At 43.3% G+C, this 20,004-nt stretch overlaps 1 protein-coding gene across 1 annotated transcript in view; it reads left to right on the top strand.

The window, feature by feature from the left end:
- The window catches only part of ME1 (malic enzyme 1), a 1,430,669-nt gene that overhangs the window by 294,873 nt on the left and 1,115,792 nt on the right, over positions 1-20,004 (top strand). The window contains exon 3 of the mRNA XM_085611027.1: positions 9,979-10,128. Coding sequence (XP_085467153.1) covers positions 9,979-10,128 — 150 coding nt within the window. The remainder of the gene's footprint in view (positions 1-9,978; positions 10,129-20,004) is intronic.

The raw sequence follows: 20,004 nt of genomic DNA, 5'->3' as shown, positions 1-20,004 counted from the left end.
GGTCCTGCACCTGAACCCAGGATCCCAAGAGTGACTCAAAGGGCTAGTCTGCTGACCCCCTGTTCAGAGTCACAGGAACATAACAGGCTCCCAACCACCTGAACCAGCACCCAGATCCAGCTGAAGTAAGCCCCTGACCCGAAGTGGTGCCCCTCAGGTCCTGGAACCCTGGTGTGGCCTCAGTGGAGATAAATTGATGTATTCGGGCTCTTCACAAACGCAGACAGACCCATTGATACCAAAATCTTAATGCTCACATGGCCGGCCAATTTGAGGTTCCATTGTCCGACCCATTGCACTAAAGCATCAACCAATTGAGCAGAGCACCCCCGTGATGATCTTCACCATACAGCGATAACTGTTTGCGATGCCCAGCATGCTCTTTGCACTGCAATGACCGTCTGCGATGCTTCCCTGCTCCTCTCAACCCCCCCTACCGTGAATGTGACTCTTTACACTGGACTGAGACGGTAACAGCCTGAACTTGTGACTTTTTCCAAGTCTCGTATGATCAGATAGCCGCAAGTGGCGCATTGGGCTGTTTGGCACTATTTCCATTTAAGGGGCCGATTCCGATCCAGGTCGGAAAGCACTCCAACCGAGTCGGATCCGGAGTGTTTTCCGACCGAGCCGGACCCCTACAGTCCGACCGAGTGAGTACGATGCGCACGTATGCTGTCGAACTCGGTTCGGTCAGACTCCCATAGGAGTCAATGGGAGCCAGTTGTATGACGCGTACATGCGCTCCCATTGACTGAATGGGTACGTCTCGAACAAGTGCGCCCCCTACAGTGGGTACGCGTCGGTGCCATCCGCACCGTACATGCCTGTGTTGGGGAGACCCATAGGTCTCCCCCTGTGTCCGAGCCGTAGGGCTGCAGGTGTCAGGGGGTCCGACGTGGACCCCCGAAGTCCGACTCCGAGAGCTTTTGCGAGCCGGACACTCCGGCTCGCACAGGCTGTCCGACGCGTGCATCGTACTGGCTCGGTTGTAAATCGCATCCATTGCACGCCGCGGTTAGTTTCCGACCGAAATGTACGGAGCGGTTCGGACCCGGAAATGACTCAGTCGGTGAATCTCACGTAGCTCGCATCGTACTTGCTCACTCGTACAGCTGTACGAGTCGTCCGGAAAACATGCGTACAGCTCGTAGTTTTTCCGACCGGATCGCGTTCGATGCCCTTCCGACCCGGATCGGAATCGGCCCCTAAATGTTTAAAATTGCATATCTCCAGTTCTTCTGTTTGGATGTTTATTGTTTTGGTCTTGTTTTACTTATTAAATTTTGCTCTATTTTGTTTAATTGGTGTGGTATTTTTCTTGTGTTTCTGTTTTCACTTCATTACTGTTTGAGTACTGCATAAATACTTTACAGATTGCTTCGTAGTTAAGCCTGACTGCTCTGTGGCAAGCTACTCGAGGGTGGAGCACAGGTTAATATGAGGTTTGCTTGTGCCTCACCCTGACAAGGTTTGTGGTTGCTGCTTGATTAGTATTTCACCCCCCTAAACCAGTAACCTGATTTCTTACAAATATGGCAACAGTGTTGAGGCTTGCTAAAATGTTCATTCTGGGCTTAAAGCAGGAGGCTTTGTCCACCAGAAGGTAATAACAAAAATCTTCCTTTTTCTGCATGAGAAAACAAGCTATCCTCTTATTTAGGTGCTGATTGGGTCTTAACTTGATTATCTGGCTGACATATACATGGGTTGCCCTCTTGCACTATCCATCAGTTTAATTTTTTTTTACAAAATGCAGAGACATATCTTTTACTTAAACTATACATAATGCTCCTATTGCAAAATGCGTGCAGTAACTTCACTGGCTACCTATGTGTATTTTGTTCAATGTCTGCCCAGATTAATATTGTAGTAAACCACTTTTTTCTTGAGGCATATGGACCTGAAAGAAAATCATTCAAATCCATAACAACATTTATTTTTAACATTTGTTTCTTCATACCACTGCGACTTGACTGTGACAGCTACTGATGGCACAGCTTGCCTACACAATAATAACAAAGGTAACTTACACTTTTAAGTAAGTTTATACTTTGGAGTAAATGTTCTACTTTCAGTATTCACAAGTGTAAACTTACTACAATTGTGTAAGTTACATGTCTCTAGCCTACACTAAATCAATTGGCTTACTCTTGTTCGTGTGGGTGATGTCTATGCTTAAGCCCCTCTCTTACGCTGCCTAAACCTCTCTTACTCTTCCATAATCCCACCCCTTTAGGAGTAAGTCTGTCCCTTCTATTCCCCTGTGTCCCACCCACATTTACTACTAAAATCTATACTTAAGTGTGCAGAGGCTGCACAGTCTGGGTGAAGAAATCTGTACATATAGAATAGGTGAAACTTACATTTTGTAGTACATTAAAGTGCAGTTTGTGAATAAGGCCTGATATGTAGCCACTGTAACAGGAGAAAGAGTCAAATACCTAAGACCAGGTGTAGTTGCCAAAGGGCTGGTAGCTTTAAACAAGAACGTTTGTATACATACATTTCCACAGAGCAACCGTACAACAGTTTATTTCAAAGTATACAATGTCAAGTTAAAAGTACCTTTTTGGACACTTTCATTTACATCATCTTCAGACACATTTCCTTTCCATTTCCAATTTGAAAAAAGTGAAGAATTAGTTTCAGGAACTGAAGCTGTCTTCAAATCTTTATGGGCTGCAAAGCCCATATGTGTTGATTGTTGGATAATTTCATTTGAATATAAACTCTTTAGGATATAAACATGCCCAAGACAATGTAACAGAGCCCTTAATTTGACAAGATTTTGTCCCCCAAACAGTTTTCTTGAATAGTATCTTGCTATTATATACAACCCTGATCCGGTGATCGAGACTTTACCTGCATTACTACTAAATCATGGAATGACCTGCCAGTACATTTAATAATCTTCAACTAACTTCTTGAATTCTGAAAGAAGTTGAAGACCTGGCTTTCGAGTAGTCCCACTAGGCCCTAGGTATGGCTAGGCTCACTCCTGCACAGCGCAAGGGTACCCTCCAGGTGATAGCGCGCTCTACAGATCTGTATAAAATAACATAACAACATAAAATGCTAGGAATATCTTCCATGGATACAGAAACCATGGGAGCCCCAATAATGGCAGGGGTCAACTTACCATCTGTGAGGGTTACTGTCAATTGGTTATTTTCACAAATTGAGAGGTACCCTATTAAATGAAGGGGAAAGGGTAAACTACAATTTCAACAAGAGAGTATCCCCTACTGTGCAAGATCTAATTCTAATCACTACCGTTAAGCAACTCTTGTGGACACTCATTCACTCACTGTTATCAACACACTGAACTCGTATATATGGCAAAATATTCCAAAGTTTATTATGTTGATTCCCAATGCATGTACTAAAAATACTTAAAAACAGTTAAAAAAGATAAATGCTATACCATCAATGCACATATTCTCATCTTGTCACTTTCTTTTACATTACAATGCTGGTTCAATATGACCTTAGAGACATAAACCAGGTGTTCTTCGTTATAATAAGATCTTTGGTTTTCACAAAGTGCAGGTAAGCATGAAGAGAAGAACACAGTTGCTTCCAATTATTACAGATACTGTTGAAAATTACATATTAAAAAAGTGTGCAATAAAAAGTTGTCGACACAGCGTTTCGGTGGACGAAAATCGATATGCCACCTTCTTCAGGACTCTTAATTATTGACAACAGTCATCGTTTAGTATGATTGTTCAGGTTCAGCATTTAAAACATTTCATGCCCCTTAATAGTTGTTCAATCCTCTTGTTTGTCTTTATGATATGAAACACAGGTGTATATATAAGAGAAAACAAATCCCTCTGTAATCAGCAGGACCTCAAGTTAAAAATTCCTTTCCCACTTAATTCATTGTGGTATGCACGTTAATATCAAATCACTAAGGGCGCATTTACGTTGCAAAAAAACGCCAATTTTCTTTCTTGGTCAGTTTACACCCTTCTGACACCATGACACAACAAACGTGTTCCTGTCTTGCAGAAAAAACACAGGCACACTCCTTCCTTGACCAACTATCACATTTTCAGCCTTTATGAATAACCACACACCAGAAACAACATATTCAACGTCATTCTGCACCTTATCGTAGACATCCCCCTAGTGAAATTAATCATTGTAGTTGTCAAGATGCCCCATTGAGTCTTTGATACATTACAAAATTACATTTGGCAATGGAAACCAATCAATTGCATGCAGGTACAACTGTGCCCTCTTAAAAAGTAATAAACAATCTTACCTTGTGTACTCAAGTTCCCCTCAAACCCACAAATCAGATTAATGTATTTCTCTTCTCAGCAATGCCACATTCATAGATCCTTGACAACCCCTCCTTTTAAATATGCTATTGCTAAAACAACAAAAGATAATTGCAAAATCTTAAAAAAATTAATATGTAAGATCAAATAAAGCACTGTTTCTATCATACAAACTGAACGGTAGTTAATATATTCACTACTAAAGAGATTAAATGTTTACAAATCACATGAATACCGTGGGATTAAAAATAAAGTGAATGCCATTTTCACCTGTACTTTTTCCACCGTCTTTGCAGTAATGATGACTCTCTAGAGCTCCAACTCTGATTTTCATTTCTTAAGTTTATGAACTGTACTAATAGGGTGGTACGCCAGTGTAAGGCAAATGTCAAAATAAAATAGATTTTTTCACGTTCTTTGGATGTTTATAGTGTTGTGGTTCATTTCCTTTTCTGGAAGTTTAATTTTACTCACTCTTCACAGATATATTCTACTTATGGGGCTGCAGGATAGAAACGAAAAGCTTTTCTACAGAGTGCTGACATCGGATATTGAAAGCCTTACATACACTTCAATAGGCTGTGTCCTGCCACCACACAAATGGTTGCATACCACCTGTAATTAGTCTGGAGCCAGGGCAGGGGAGAGAGGAAACTTGTACTCTTTTAAAGGGAACCATTTTGAGGATTCTCTTACTTCAAATGACGCACCTAGTATAAATATTGGACCTCTGACACTAACACTTCAGTACACTTCTGGACCTGTAGAGACTCTGCCAGGAAGAAGGGATTCTGTGCTGCTAAAATGGCGACTAATCTGCAGAACCTCTGCCCTGCTGGACTACTGCCTTGCTGGGCTGCTACCTTGCTGGATTGCTGCCCTGCTGCCCTCCTGCCTGAGTCAGAGAGACTGGTCCTGCACCTGAACCCAGGATCCCAAGAGTGACTCAAAGGGCTAGTCTGCTGACCCCCTGTTCAGAGTCACAGGAACATAACAGGCTCCCAACCACCTGAACCAGCACCCAGATCCAGCTGAAGTAAGCCCCTGACCCGAAGTGGTGCCCCTCAGGTCCTGGAACCCTGGTGTGGCCTCAGTGGAGATAAATTGATGTATTCGGGCTCTTCACAAACGCAGACAGACCCATTGATACCAAAATCTTAATGCTCACATGGCCGGCCAATTTGAGGTTCCATTGTCCGACCCATTGCACTAAAGCATCAACCAATTGAGCAGAGCACCCCCGTGATGATCTTCACCATACAGCGATAACTGTTTGCGATGCCCAGCATGCTCTTTGCACTGCAATGACCGTCTGCGATGCTTCCCTGCTCCTCTCAACCCCCCCTACCGTGAATGTGACTCTTTACACTGGACTGAGACGGTAACAGCCTGAACTTGTGACTTTTTCCAAGTCTCGTATGATCAGATAGCCGCAAGTGGCGCATTGGGCTGTTTGGCACTATTTCCATTTAAGGGGCCGATTCCGATCCAGGTCGGAAAGCACTCCAACCGAGTCGGATCCGGAGTGTTTTCCGACCGAGCCGGACCCCTACAGTCCAACCGAGTGAGTACGATGCGCACGTATGCTGTCGAACTCGGTTCGGTCAGACTCCCATAGGAGTCAATGGGAGCCAGTTGTATGACGCGTACATGCGCTCCCATTGACTGAATGGGTACGTCTCGAACAAGTGCGCCCCCTACAGTGGGTACGCGTCGGTGCCATCCGCACCGTACATGCCTGTGTTGGGGAGACCCATAGGTCTCCCCCTGTGTCCGAGCCGTAGGGCTGCAGGTGTCAGGGGGTCCGACGTGGACCCCCGAAGTCCGACTCCGAGAGCTTTTGCGAGCCGGACACTCCGGCTCGCACAGGCTGTCCGACGCGTGCATCGTACTGGCTCGGTTGTAAATCGCATCCATTGCACGCCGCGGTTAGTTTCCGACCGAAATGTACGGAGCGGTTCGGACCCGGAAATGACTCAGTCGGTGAATCTCACGTAGCTCGCATCGTACTTGCTCACTCGTACAGCTGTACGAGTCGTCCGGAAAACATGCGTACAGCTCGTAGTTTTTCCGACCGGATCGCGTTCGATGCCCTTCCGACCCGGATCGGAATCGGCCCCTAAATGTTTAAAATTGCATATCTCCAGTTCTTCTGTTTGGATGTTTATTGTTTTGGTCTTGTTTTACTTATTAAATTTTGCTCTATTTTGTTTAATTGGTGTGGTATTTTTCTTGTGTTTCTGTTTTCACTTCATTACTGTTTGAGTACTGCATAAATACTTTACAGATTGCTTCGTAGTTAAGCCTGACTGCTCTGTGGCAAGCTACTCGAGGGTGGAGCACAGGTTAATATGAGGTTTGCTTGTGCCTCACCCTGACAAGGTTTGTGGTTGCTGCTTGATTAGTATTTCACCCCCCTAAACCAGTAACCTGATTTCTTACAAATATGGCAACAGTGTTGAGGCTTGCTAAAATGTTCATTCTGGGCTTAAAGCAGGAGGCTTTGTCCACCAGAAGGTAATAACAAAAATCTTCCTTTTTCTGCATGAGAAAACAAGCTATCCTCTTATTTAGGTGCTGATTGGGTCTTAACTTGATTATCTGGCTGACATATACATGGGTTGCCCTCTTGCACTATCCATCAGTTTAATTTTTTTTTACAAAATGCAGAGACATATCTTTTACTTAAACTATACATAATGCTCCTATTGCAAAATGCGTGCAGTAACTTCACTGGCTACCTGTGTGTATTTTGTTCAATGTCTGCCCAGATTAATATTGTAGTAAACCACTTTTTTCTTGAGGCATATGGACCTGAAAGAAAATCATTCAAATCCATAACAACATTTATTTTTAACATTTGTTTCTTCATACCACTGCGACTTGACTGTGACAGCTACTGATGGCACAGCTTGCCTACACAATAATAACAAAGGTAACTTACACTTTTAAGTAAGTTTATACTTTGGAGTAAATGTTCTACTTTCAGTATTCACAAGTGTAAACTTACTACAATTGTGTAAGTTACATGTCTCTAGCCTACACTAAATCAATTGGCTTACTCTTGTTCGTGTGGGTGATGTCTATGCTTAAGCCCCTCTCTTACGCTGCCTAAACCTCTCTTACTCTTCCATAATCCCACCCCTTTAGGAGTAAGTCTGTCCCTTCTATTCCCCTGTGTCCCACCCACATTTACTACTAAAATCTATACTTAAGTGTGCAGAGGCTGCACAGTCTGGGTGAAGAAATCTGTACATATAGAATAGGTGAAACTTGCATTTTGTAGTACATTAAAGTGCAGTTTGTGAATAAGGCCAGATATGTAGCCACTGTAACAGGAGAAAGAGTCAAATACCTAAGACCAGGTGTAGTTGCCAAAGGGCTGGTAGCTTTAAACAAGAACGTTTGTATACATACATTTCCACAGAGCAACCGTACAACAGTTTATGTCAAAGTATACAATGTCAAGTTAAAAGTACCTTTTTGGACACTTTCATTTACATCATCTTCAGACACATTTCCTTTCCATTTCCAATTTGAAAAAAGTGAAGAATTAGTTTCAGGAACTGAAGCTGTCTTCAAATCTTTATGGGCTGCAAAGCCCATATGTGTTGATTGTTGGATAATTTCATTTGAATATAAACTCTTTAGGATATAAACATGCCCAAGACAATGTAACAGAGCCCTTAATTTGACAAGATTTTGTCCCCCAAACAGTTTTCTTGAATAGTATCTTGCTATTATATACAACCCTGATCCGGTGATCGAGACTTTACCTGCATTACTACTAAATCATGGAATGACCTGCCAGTACATTTAATAATCTTCAACTAACTTCTTGAATTCTGAAAGAAGTTGAAGACCTGGCTTTCGAGTAGTCCCACTATGCCCTAGGTATGGCTAGGCTCACTCCTGCACAGCGCAAGGGTACCCTCCAGGTGATAGCGCGCTCTACAGATCTGTATAAAATAACATAACAACATAAAATGCTAGGAATATCTTCCATGGATACAGAAACCATGGGAGCCCCAATAATGGCAGGGGTCAACTTACCATCTGTGAGGGTTACTGTCAATTGGTTATTTTCACAAATTGAGAGGTACCCTATTAAATGAAGGGGAAAGGGTAAACTACAATTTCAACAAGAGAGTATCCCCTACTGTGCAAGATCTAATTCTAATCACTACCGTTAAGCAACTCTTGTGGACACTCATTCACTCACTGTTATCAACACACTGAACTCGTATATATGGCAAAATATTCCAAAGTTTATTATGTTGATTCCCAATGCATGTACTAAAAATACTTAAAAACAGTTAAAAAAGATAAATGCTATACCATCAATGCACATATTCTCATCTTGTCACTTTCTTTTACATTACAATGCTGGTTCAATATGACCTTAGAGACATAAACCAGGTGTTCTTCGTTATAATAAGATCTTTGGTTTTCACAAAGTGCAGGTAAGCATGAAGAGAAGAACACAGTTGCTTCCAATTATTACAGATACTGTTGAAAATTACATAATAAAAAAGTGTGCAATAAAAAGTTGTCGACACAGCGTTTCGGTGGACGAAAATCGATATGCCACCTTCTTCAGGACTCTTAATTATTGACAACAGTCATCGTTTAGTATGATTGTTCAGGTTCAGCATTTAAAACATTTCATGCCCCTTAATAGTTGTTCAATCCTCTTGTTTGTCTTTATGATATGAAACACAGGTGTATATATAAGAGAAAACAAATCCCTCTGTAATCAGCAGGACCTCAAGTTAAAAATTCCTTTCCCACTTAATTCATTGTGGTATGCACGTTAATATCAAATCACTAAGGGCGCATTTACGTTGCAAAAAAACGCCAATTTTCTTTCTTGGTCAGTTTACACCCTTCTGACACCATGACACAACAAACGTGTTCCTGTCTTGCAGAAAAAACACAGGCACACTCCTTCCTTGACCAACTATCACATTTTCAGCCTTTATGAATAACCACACACCAGAAACAACATATTCAACGTCATTCTGCACCTTATCGTAGACATCCCCCTAGTGAAATTAATCATTGTAGTTGTCAAGATGCCCCATTGAGTCTTTGATACATTACAAAATTACATTTGGCAATGGAAACCAATCAATTGCATGCAGGTACAACTGTGCCCTCTTAAAAAGTAATAAACAATCTTACCTTGTGTACTCAAGTTCCCCTCAAACCCACAAATCAGATTAATGTATTTCTCTTCTCAGCAATGCCACATTCATAGATCCTTGACAACCCCTCCTTTTAAATATGCTATTGCTAAAACAACAAAAGATAATTGCAAAATCTTAAAAAAATTAATATGTAAGATCAAATAAAGCACTGTTTCTATCATACAAACTGAACGGTAGTTAATATATTCACTACTAAAGAGATTAAATGTTTACAAATCACATGAATACCGTGGGATTAAAAATAAAGTGAATGCCATTTTCACCTGTACTTTTTCCACCGTCTTTGCAGTAATGATGACTCTCTAGAGCTCCAACTCTGATTTTCATTTCTTAAGTTTATGAACTGTACTAATAGGGTGGTACGCCAGTGCAAGGCAAATGTCAAAATAAAATAGATTTTTTCACGTTCTTTGGATGTTTATAGTGTTGTGGTTCATTTCCTTTTCTGGAAGTTTAATTTTACTCACTCTTCACAGATATATTCTACTTATGGGGCTGCAGGATAGAAACGAAAAGCTTTTCTACAGAGTGCTGACATCGGATATTGAAAGATTCATGCCCGTCGTGTATACACCCACGGTTGGTCTAGCTTGCCAGCAATACGGTATAGCATTTCGGAGACCAAGGTATGTACAGTTGCTTATAAAAAGAAAGAAGCATTTTTTCAAAGATTGTACGGGATTTAAGCCTTCTCTCAAAGAGACAAATATCAATCAATTGAGCGACATTCATTAGTTTCGTTTTTATTTGTATAAAGAAAAAATGCAAAACTGCAGCACTTTCTAGTAACTTCATTCAGAAAACGAGTGTTGGCAGACACTCGTTATCGTTGTACTTACTTTTTGATCAGTGAAAACTTTGTACTCACATTTGATGCCACCAGTTGTCCATACTAGTGGCTGTTTGCTGTAACTTGTGGTACTTTCAGAATCACGCTAAGAATGCAACTTAATTTTTGCCCTCAATTTCAAGTTCCTTGATATTTGCATTTTAATTATATATTTAACATTTTGTATTATATTAATCTTCGAAATTGTCCAATTTTCGGAACAGCTGGGAACATCCTAATTAGACTGGATACCATCTCGGGTGAATAGCCGCGCTCTTTAAATCCAATCCTGATTAATTGATTGATTAGGTGTTCTGGACCCTCAGAGATTCACTGACCCTAGGTTAAAAACCACTTGTCTAGTGAACGGATGATCCATTTAATATAAGCTATATGATTATCAGAGAAAATCAATGTTCCTGGGACATTCCAAGAAGCTCTCAGGCATGGTTTTAGACCAGTTGTGATATTTGATTTATGCAGTGAGGTACAGGAACTGGTATTTATACATTTAATTAAACATTATAGGGTCAGATCATTGGGTAATGCCCACCAGCAAGAAAATTTCAGATGGAGCCTAATTCCGTAAAGGGTATGGTCCTGTACTTTAAGTCACAAAAAAGGTTTAAATCACTTAGGCGTTCTATCATAGATTTATTTATTCATTTGTAAAGCGCATGGTTACACCATCGGTGTGTCCCCGCGCTAGAGCAGACTCTCAATAAGGTTGGTAGAAGCTATTAAAAAGAGTATCCGGAAGCAACATCGGCACTAGAGGATCACAATACTAGTTTGAAGGTGGAAACAGCCTTGTCTTTAATCTCGTGCGAAAAATGTTTTCGCGAGGTTCAGTTCTTAGTCCCACAGGCAGAGTATTCCAGATCTTAGCTGCGAGGTATCCAAAGGAGTGTGCTCCCATCCTCGCTTTCTGTATTCTCTGCACAGTAACCAATGCTCTGCCTTTCGATCTTAGATTCCGTGCCGGTGTGTAGGCTATCATTGACTGGAGATAGCATGGTCCTTTTTTCCACAGCATTCTGTGTCAGTAGCACATGATGTTAAAGTTACCCAAGCTAAAGCTCTCATAGTGGCAGTGTCCATGAAGTATATAATGAATGAGCCACTGGATCCAAGAAGACTTTAGATTTATACAAAATTGTTGAAGTATTTGGAGTGAGAATGATTTGAATGCTCAACCATCCATAGTTGTTTGAAGTGGGTGTGCTAAGCACAGTAGCTTGTGGATAGTTCTTAAAATAATTGCAACCTCTCCCCTCTAAGGTTAGAGCCATCAGCAGGAATTGCGCGATAAGCTCGAGGAGTATTTTGCGATCAATGAGGGTACTGTGGGTTCGCCGGGCGTGCTTTGGGAGGCTTGCAAAGTGGTTATGCGAGGACATTGTATGTCATTGAAAACTGGAGTACTGCGAGCCATACGAGATACGCTGAGTAAATTGGAAACCGAGCTTGCACAGCTCGAGAATGCCTTGATGGTGGCGCCGACGGATAGTCTGCGTGCCGAATTCAGATCGAAGCTTACTAGATATCAGGAGGAGGCTGACAGGGAAGTAGCGTACCTGTCTAAAGACTACCAAGCCAGGCGTTATGGCGAAGGGGATCGTGCCGGGCGCACACTGGCGAACATGCTGCGGCCGCCACGTGGTTCGGATCATATCCTGGAACTACAGGGGGCGGGGGGGGCCGTGGTGCGGGAGCCGCCGGCTGTACTGGCTACCATGACAGATTATTATAGGGCCTTGTACACGTCCAAGGTGACGCCGGAGGACAATGTGCTCGGCAACTACTTGGACACCATAGCTTTAGCGTGGTTCAGCGATAGTGCCCGGCAATACATGGATTTACCATTTACGCCCGACGATATAAGAGGGATCATAGCTGGCTTGCTGCCCTGTAAAGCGCCGGGCCCTGACGGGCTGACGGCAGCCTTCTACAAAGAATACGCAGACATCTTGGTCCCGAGACTCCACAAGGTTTTCGAGGAGGCAGTGGAGAGTGGCATTCTCCCGCAGTCGATGCGAGAAGCCTTGATCATAACACTGCTAAAGCCTGGTAAAGACCCCATAAGCCCGGACTCCTACCGCCGGCTCTCACTCATCAACCTAGATGCCAAAATCTACGCGAAGTTGCTTGCTGACCGCTTAAAATATATGTTGCCACAGATAGCGCTCTCCGACCAGTCGGGGTTTGTAATGGGTAGGTCCACATCGCACAACCTAAGAGTGCTGTTCGGTCTTCTGCATTATCTGGACCCCAAGGTGCAGGCCGCGGCGGCGCTGTTGGACGCGACTAAGGCGTTCGACTCCCTGGAGTGGAAGTTCCTGTGGACGCTCTTCACCCGTATGGGGTTCAGCCCGCAATTTGCCAGACGCATTGGCATACTCTATAACGACCCGTCGGCCAGGGTGCGGGTAAACGGTCAGACTTCTTCCCCTTTCTCCATCACTAGAGGGACCCGGTAGGGGTGCCCACTGTCGCCATTGCTATTTGCTATTGCAACGGAGCCGTTGGCGGCTCGTATGCGACAGCACCATACCCAGCGTAGCATTGGCTTTACATCACGTGGTCTGCTCATATCCCTGTATGCTGATGACATCACCATATACATGCTGAATCCACAGGAGAACTTTGACCCTCTGATGAGAGAGGTGGTGCGTTATAGCAGCCTTACTGGCATAGATGTCAACTGGTCGAAATCAGTGATGTTGCCACTGACAGATGGTACGCTTGAGTGCCCCACGGAGTTCCCGATCGCGTGGGTTGCGGACGAGGTCAAGTACCTGGGCATAAGGGTGAGCCGCTCAGTTCAGGACATCTGGCTGTCCAATTTTGGGGTGGCCATGGAGTGGCTGGAGAGCAAAGTGAAGAGATGGAAAACGTTGCCGCTATCTCTGACGGGCCGCATAGCCATCGCAAAGATGGTTGTAGTGCCTAAATTTCTCTATTTATTTGTGAATATTCCCTTGCCCTTACCGAAGGTTTTCTTCCGCCGGCTCCGTTCGGCCTTGATTGAACTGGTCTGGGCGGGCAGGCAGCCCCGAAAAGCTTGGACCCTCCTCACGCTCCCCTTTCGTCAGGGGGGCCTGGCGGCCCCGGACCTCGAGCTTTATGCATATAGTGCGCAGGCCCAATACCTACACTACTGGCAGCACCCGATCCCTTACCAGCCTCACGTGGCGATCGAGATGGACATGGCTGCGCCCTGCCCTCTGAGGACAGCGGTGTATCAGAGATACAAGTGGTCCCGGGACGACATCGACACCGTTGAAATGGTGCGGTGGGCCTGGTGGAACATTGCGAAGCGCACGGGGACCACTGACTTATATGCCCCGAGCATGCCGCTGGGGGGAAACCCATTATTAGGTCCATTAATGGACGCGGCAGTGGTGCGCCGGGCGCATGCCTGCGGTCTGAAGGTGGCGGGCGATTTGTACCCGGATGATACTTTTCTCACAGTGCAGGACATGGTTGCGACGCCCGCACCATCGGCGTCGGAACTACTGTTATACTATCAGTTGCGGTCGGCCTGTAGACATAGATACCCTACGTTCCCGAAGACGTATTATCAAACTCCTCCTCGCGCAAACTGATCACGCGCATCTATAGGGTCACTCAAAATGCAACACCGGTTGCGCACGTGGACTCCTGGGCATCGTGGGAGGATGAAGCTGGCATAACTATCACGGAGAAACAGTGGGAATTCTGCTGCACCCAACTTGAAAACCTGTCTCCTAATTATAGACTGCGGCTGGTCCACTTTAACTACCTGCATAGGATATATCGCACGCCCATTCAACTCTTTAAGATGGGATTACAGGCTGACACGCTGTGTTGGCGGTGTGGCGAGAGGGAGGCTACGTTCTTTCACCTGGCGTGGATGTGTGGCCCAGTGCATAGCTTTTGGGAAAAGGTCTTCCATATCGTGGGGCGGATGGTGGGCGCGACAATGGATCCCGACCCGCTTGTGGCACTCCTGGGATTCATGAAGAATGTACCGAATACATTGTGTAAGCTTGTGGCCATTCTGTTCCTGCTTGCCAAGCGTCAAATAGCGCTCCACTGGAAGCGCAGGGCTCCCCCGACAATATCAGGTTGGGTGGGATCAGCGGTGCATTGTAGGGAACAATTGACTTCCTACTGGGACCAGATGCCGCAGCGCTCACGACCGGTTGATAAATGGCAACCCCTGGTGGACTGGCTGGCGGGGACGGAGGCGAATGATGGGGACTGAGCGATTGAGCTGGTTGACTGGGGATACGATGCGGAGGGTGTGGGGCTGCGTAGTGGGGCGGAAACATGGTGGGGTGCTCACCCCGATGCGAGTGATCTGACGTCCGGATTGCGTTGTGCATGGGCGGGCTTGCCCTGCGCTTGCACGGGCCTGGTAATAAGCGACCAAAGGGTGGTGACGGCAGGGGTATTGGCTCTAGATATGTGTCACTTGTTGTTGACTCACGCCTCCAGTTGTTGTTGTTAAATATTGCATATTGTAATCTACTTGGTGTTAATCTGGTGTACGCCATGGGCCCGCTCTGGCGGTGTGCCGCTAAATTACCACGCTGCCTGCCTCCGGGTTGTTGGCTGAATAGCAGTGTACACCTTGTTGGAACAATAAAGGTTTAAAAAAAAAAAAAAGGTTAGAGCCATTATCTTTATGTCAAATTTTTTAACCAGTAAATAAGGATTCATATAGGATGAAGTTAGACCGTGGTTAGGGAGAGGTTTCTGAGATACGTAAAATGTCTAGTTGATTACATTCAAGTAGAGCCATAGCTTACCAGCTATGTTTTATAAGAGATCTGCATTTATCAAAGGCAGCCTCTATCCCACTAAACAAAGGCTTAGAGGTGGGATTGTATCTTTAAATTGATTAATTTCCATTTCCCTTTAGAAGCTCTAGAGAATGTGGTGGCCAGAGTAGTTTTATAATGGCTTGAGAGGTGGATTGAAATTTAGGGATCCCTAGCAGTAAGCAGTAATCATGCACCCCATTTGTAGTGTTTGAATTTTAATCACAAATTACTGTTGAATATTTAGATATAGACCATTGCAATAATCTATTTTAGAGAGCACTAAGGATGTGACTACCATTTTCTGTGAATCAGGAGGAATGTATGGAAGTGTTTTTTGATTATCCTGAATATGTGAAAGGAGTAGGAAATTACAGCATTGACCTGATCACCATAGGTTAGTTTGTTCTCGGCTAACACTCCTAGATTTCTAGCCTTCCTAACTGGATTCAGGGAAGTACCCAGCTCCTGCGGCTACCAGGATGGGGACCAAAAAGAGACCTGATTGCTGAATTGGATGACCTCCGTCTTCCCAGAATTTAATTTCAGGGAGTTGTTATTCATCCAGTCACTCACTGCCTGCATACAGTTATTGAATCTAGTTCCAGTGTCATTGTCACTGCTGGAAAGGGAGACGCTAATCTATGTCATCAGCATAGGATGGAAGGGAGAATCCAAAAGATCTGATTAGACTTGCCAGAGAGGTGACATACACGTTAAACAATGTTGGGCATAAAATTGAAGGAATCGAAGGAAATAAAATTAATGAACTAAGAATCACGGTCTACTTTGATCATTCATTTCTCCAAACGTCATTAAGGATTCAAGCTAATTAATATGGAAGCTACAAGCTGTGCGCCGGGTCAAGGAGTGAAGCTTTGCTCCAGCTTTTGGTACTGTTACTCAGCGAGGACCCCAGTTGGGCCTTCGCAGGCCAATGAAAAGGGTTCAGAAATGAACTCCTTTAGTGCCACCGATTGTTCTCGTCCAAGAAGAAAGGATCTTAATAAGGCCAGCGTGGCCCCTCTGATCCCGATGTTGTGAAGATGGTCAATCAGCAGCTCGTGTTTGACCTTATCAAATGCTCTCCATAGATCGAGTAAGACAAGGGCTGCTCTCCCCCCCAACCAAGCGCCACCCTTATCTCCCTTGCTGCCATAATCAAGGCAGTTTCGGTGCTGTGGCCACTTCTGAATCTAAACTGGGTTGAATCCAAAAGATGTTTTTTATGTATCAAGGTGGCCAGTTGTTCATTCATGGTCTTCTCTAGAATCTTGGCCATAGCAGGAGTCAGGAGATTGGGCTATAGCTATTGGGATCCATAGGATTTAGTTTTAGAAGCTATCTTCCATTGTTTGCGAAGTAACCTGTCTTGAACATCCTGTTAAAAATGTCTGTGAGATTGGAAGCAATGATTTCAGGCGCTAATTTAGCCACCGAAGGAGAGCAAGGATCAAATGAGAGACCGGACTTTAAAGATTTAATTTGCAATGTTACCTGCTCATCAAGCAGAGCGGTAAATTCCGTAAAGGTTTCATTGTCAGGGCAGAAAAAGGAGGTCTTGTTCCCCTCTAGAGACAATACCTTATTTAAGGAGAACCTGTTATAAACCTGTTTCACTTTCTTTTGAAAAACATTTGCAAGGGTATTGCAAAAAGAGTGCCTACTACCTGCCGGACTATTGCTAGGAATAGTGGTTAGTTTGGTCACAGTTTTAAGAACAATTCTTTTACAGAATTTTTTGAAGCTTCTATTTTTTGTGTAAAGTAGCAGAATTTGTCTTTTTCTAACAAGGTTTTGTAATCTGCCATACATGGTATTTTTCTTTCTCCAGATTGTTGTATTCCTTTCTCCATTTATGTTCCTGCCTTCCACAACATTGTTTTTGAGTATCTATAAATTACGGGGCCGATGGTTTACTTCTATGATACTGAGATATCTTGAAGGAAACAAAGGTGTTACTGCTGAATGCAACTAATTAGTGTAATTTAAAGTTGATTGGTCTAAATCCTCTACCCTCTAAGGCTGTGATTGAGTTAAAATCTGATTAATTTGATCGGTTCGAATTTTATGCCAAGCACATAATATTTGAGGGCTGTGAGAGACTTTATCAAAAGCCTGCATTGAGAAAGTTTTATTTCAAACATCACTGAATTTTGATCTGACCAGGTCAGAGGTAAGGTGACTGCCTCAGTTAAAAGGCATTATTAATAAAGATCTCATCCAGAGTGTGGCCTGCAAGGTGTGTCAAGCCAGCTACTACTTGTGTGAGGCCTAAGCTAGACATGGTTTTAGTTAATACCAAAGTGTCTCTTTCTGTTAGAGCTTCTAAATAAAATTTAAAAACACTGTATAATTATTGGAGAATAGACTAGATTCCAATAGAGAGCTAATGGCCTGAGCAAAGGTGTTCCCTGGGCCAGGTGGGCGATCCAATAATAATCCATTGAAGGATGGGATTTTAGACACCTCAATGTCAAAGGAAAGTGCTTCACATTCTGGCGAGGAAACAGGTTGGGAAATGTCCGACATTTTGTGCCAGTGTATAATAGCTAACCCACCTCCCAGTTTTTGAACACTATCTAATCTACAGATGGAATAGCTGGGAGGAATTGCTGCAACCAGATCTGGATCGGACGTGTGATCAGCCCATGTCTCTGTTATACAGACAATATCTAGCCTATGTTTATGTAAAAAGTCAATTTTATGTTTCACCAGAGACCTGGTATTGTTTAGGGCATACAGGATTTTCCCATCTCTAGTGGTATTTTTAACATGTGAGTTAAAATAGATCTTAATTTCAGGCTTATTGTTGTCCTTTGTCTCACGACTCACTATCAAGGAGCAACATTCCTGAGAGGATACCTTAGAGGCTATAGTCTATTCTGACACAGTTGATGCCCTTACCTGGAGTATTGAGGATAGAAGCTCTAATCACTAATAGCATTTTCACTGCCGGTGGTGAGAGCTTAAACCGTCAGGGAGACTGGTGCTCGCCATGATCTGGGCACAGACGGGTGCAGACTGGCTTGCCTTAGGCTCGCCAGTGACACAGACGCACTGTCTGCAGATGTAAATAACCTGCCATAAAAGGGAGGCATGTCCTGGGGCGTGGCAGGGATCCAGTGCTTTCCAGCGCAGTGTGAAAATAAAAAACAAACCGGGGTCCACCAACCCCTAATCCTTCCTTAGGCTCCACAGTTGGAGGAAGATACTGGTAAAACAAAACAAATTAAAATAATGTGAGAAACGAATGCATACAATCCAAGTAAAAAAGGGAATAAACCCTTGTCAAGATGGCACCTACAGTGTACAGGAGCCAGACACCTCCTGAAATTGGCACAGAGCATGCCTACAAAGAAAACAAAGTGGGCTGTCAACCAAATTGAGAAGCAGAGCTGCGCGACCGCACAGTCTGCTGATGTAAGTAGCCTGCCATACAACTTGAACAACACAAAGACCCTTTATCACTGAATACAAGATATCATGATTAAAATATTAACTTCTGGCTAACTTAGATTCCTGTCTCTAATGTAAACCACTACATACAATTCACGTCTGACACATCCAGACCTTTAACACCAAAACCAATCTGGAATACATGGTGAAATCTGATATCAGCATGAACATTAAAAAGAAACAGCTTGCAAACTTCTTCCTTGTCTGTCTACCTTGCTCAACTCCCAAATGAACCTCTGTCGCACCTTTACACCTCAATGGCATTCATCGAATCGTATCTAATATCAAACCCTTATCATATTCTGAAATTTTAATCACAGGTGTGCTGCTAAAGAATATCCAATGCACCCCTTTGCTTTAAACTGCAAATTCATCTTTGTCAATTGCAATTTACCCGTTAGGTCTGGAAATTTATCATATTTCCAGTACATTAAAAAAATCTAATTTTCCTAGAAAGGATTTTGCTAACATAAAACCCGGTCTAAAACTCACATGTCCTGTACAAAAACATCTGTGCACCAATTATCCTCTTGCATTGCTAATTTCACATTTCTAGCCCCGTTCATTCAGTCTTTAGGCCAAAATGCAGTATTGATGTAGTAATTCTTTCAGGTGGTAGAAAGTGCTCTGCATCCCATGTACAGTGACAATGCATGTCGGCTGGAGCGGTTGGACCTGTCAACAACCTTAAACACAGTGGACAATTGGGTCTTTCTCTCTGTCTTAGCTTAAGAAATGGGTATCAATGGCCTTGTTCTAAAATGGCTCACATCTCACTTACAGAAGTCAACTGCACACCGGTCTGCTACTCCATTCTGTCCAGTCTTTTCAACCTGTACATGAAACAAGTGATCCATGAGACAAGTAGGATAGTATTTTCAGCCATTAGTATGTACAAGATGCACAGCTCTACAGGAATGTATCTTACTTTAGTGCTATCGCAAATCTTAAATCCTACCTGGAAGCCCTAGACATTTGAATAGATAGTTTCTATCTCAAGTCAATTCAAACAAGGCAGAATTTCCCCTACTCTGCACAGGTTTCTCTGCATCTAAGATTAATTTCTGGGTTAATGGCCCAATACCTTTCAGGATCATCCCCATTATTGCTCTGTAATAAAATCTCCAGATACTTGTGCTAGGTGCTTAACCTTTAATGCAACAGGAAATAATCCATTACCCTGTCCTAAAATCTTTGATGCTCATCCTAGACTATTAGACGGTGATGCAACAGGAAGAATAACCTAAAAAAAGGTACCCATTTAAAATGTAAAACCTTTTAATCCCAAGAGTATTTCAGATTGGTTTTACAAATATTGGTCCACTCTTCACATACACAAATTAATTGCATTATTAGAACGATTACCAAAATATTTACTTACACCTATTAAATCGATCCTTCACTCA

This window comes from Triturus cristatus, chromosome 6 (assembly GCF_964204655.1).
Source record: "Triturus cristatus chromosome 6, aTriCri1.1, whole genome shotgun sequence".
In the NCBI taxonomy this organism is placed as follows: Eukaryota; Metazoa; Chordata; class Amphibia; order Caudata; family Salamandridae; genus Triturus; species Triturus cristatus.
The sequence above is the reverse complement of the archived record's forward strand: the minus strand, read 5'-3'. Positions and strand labels throughout refer to the sequence as shown.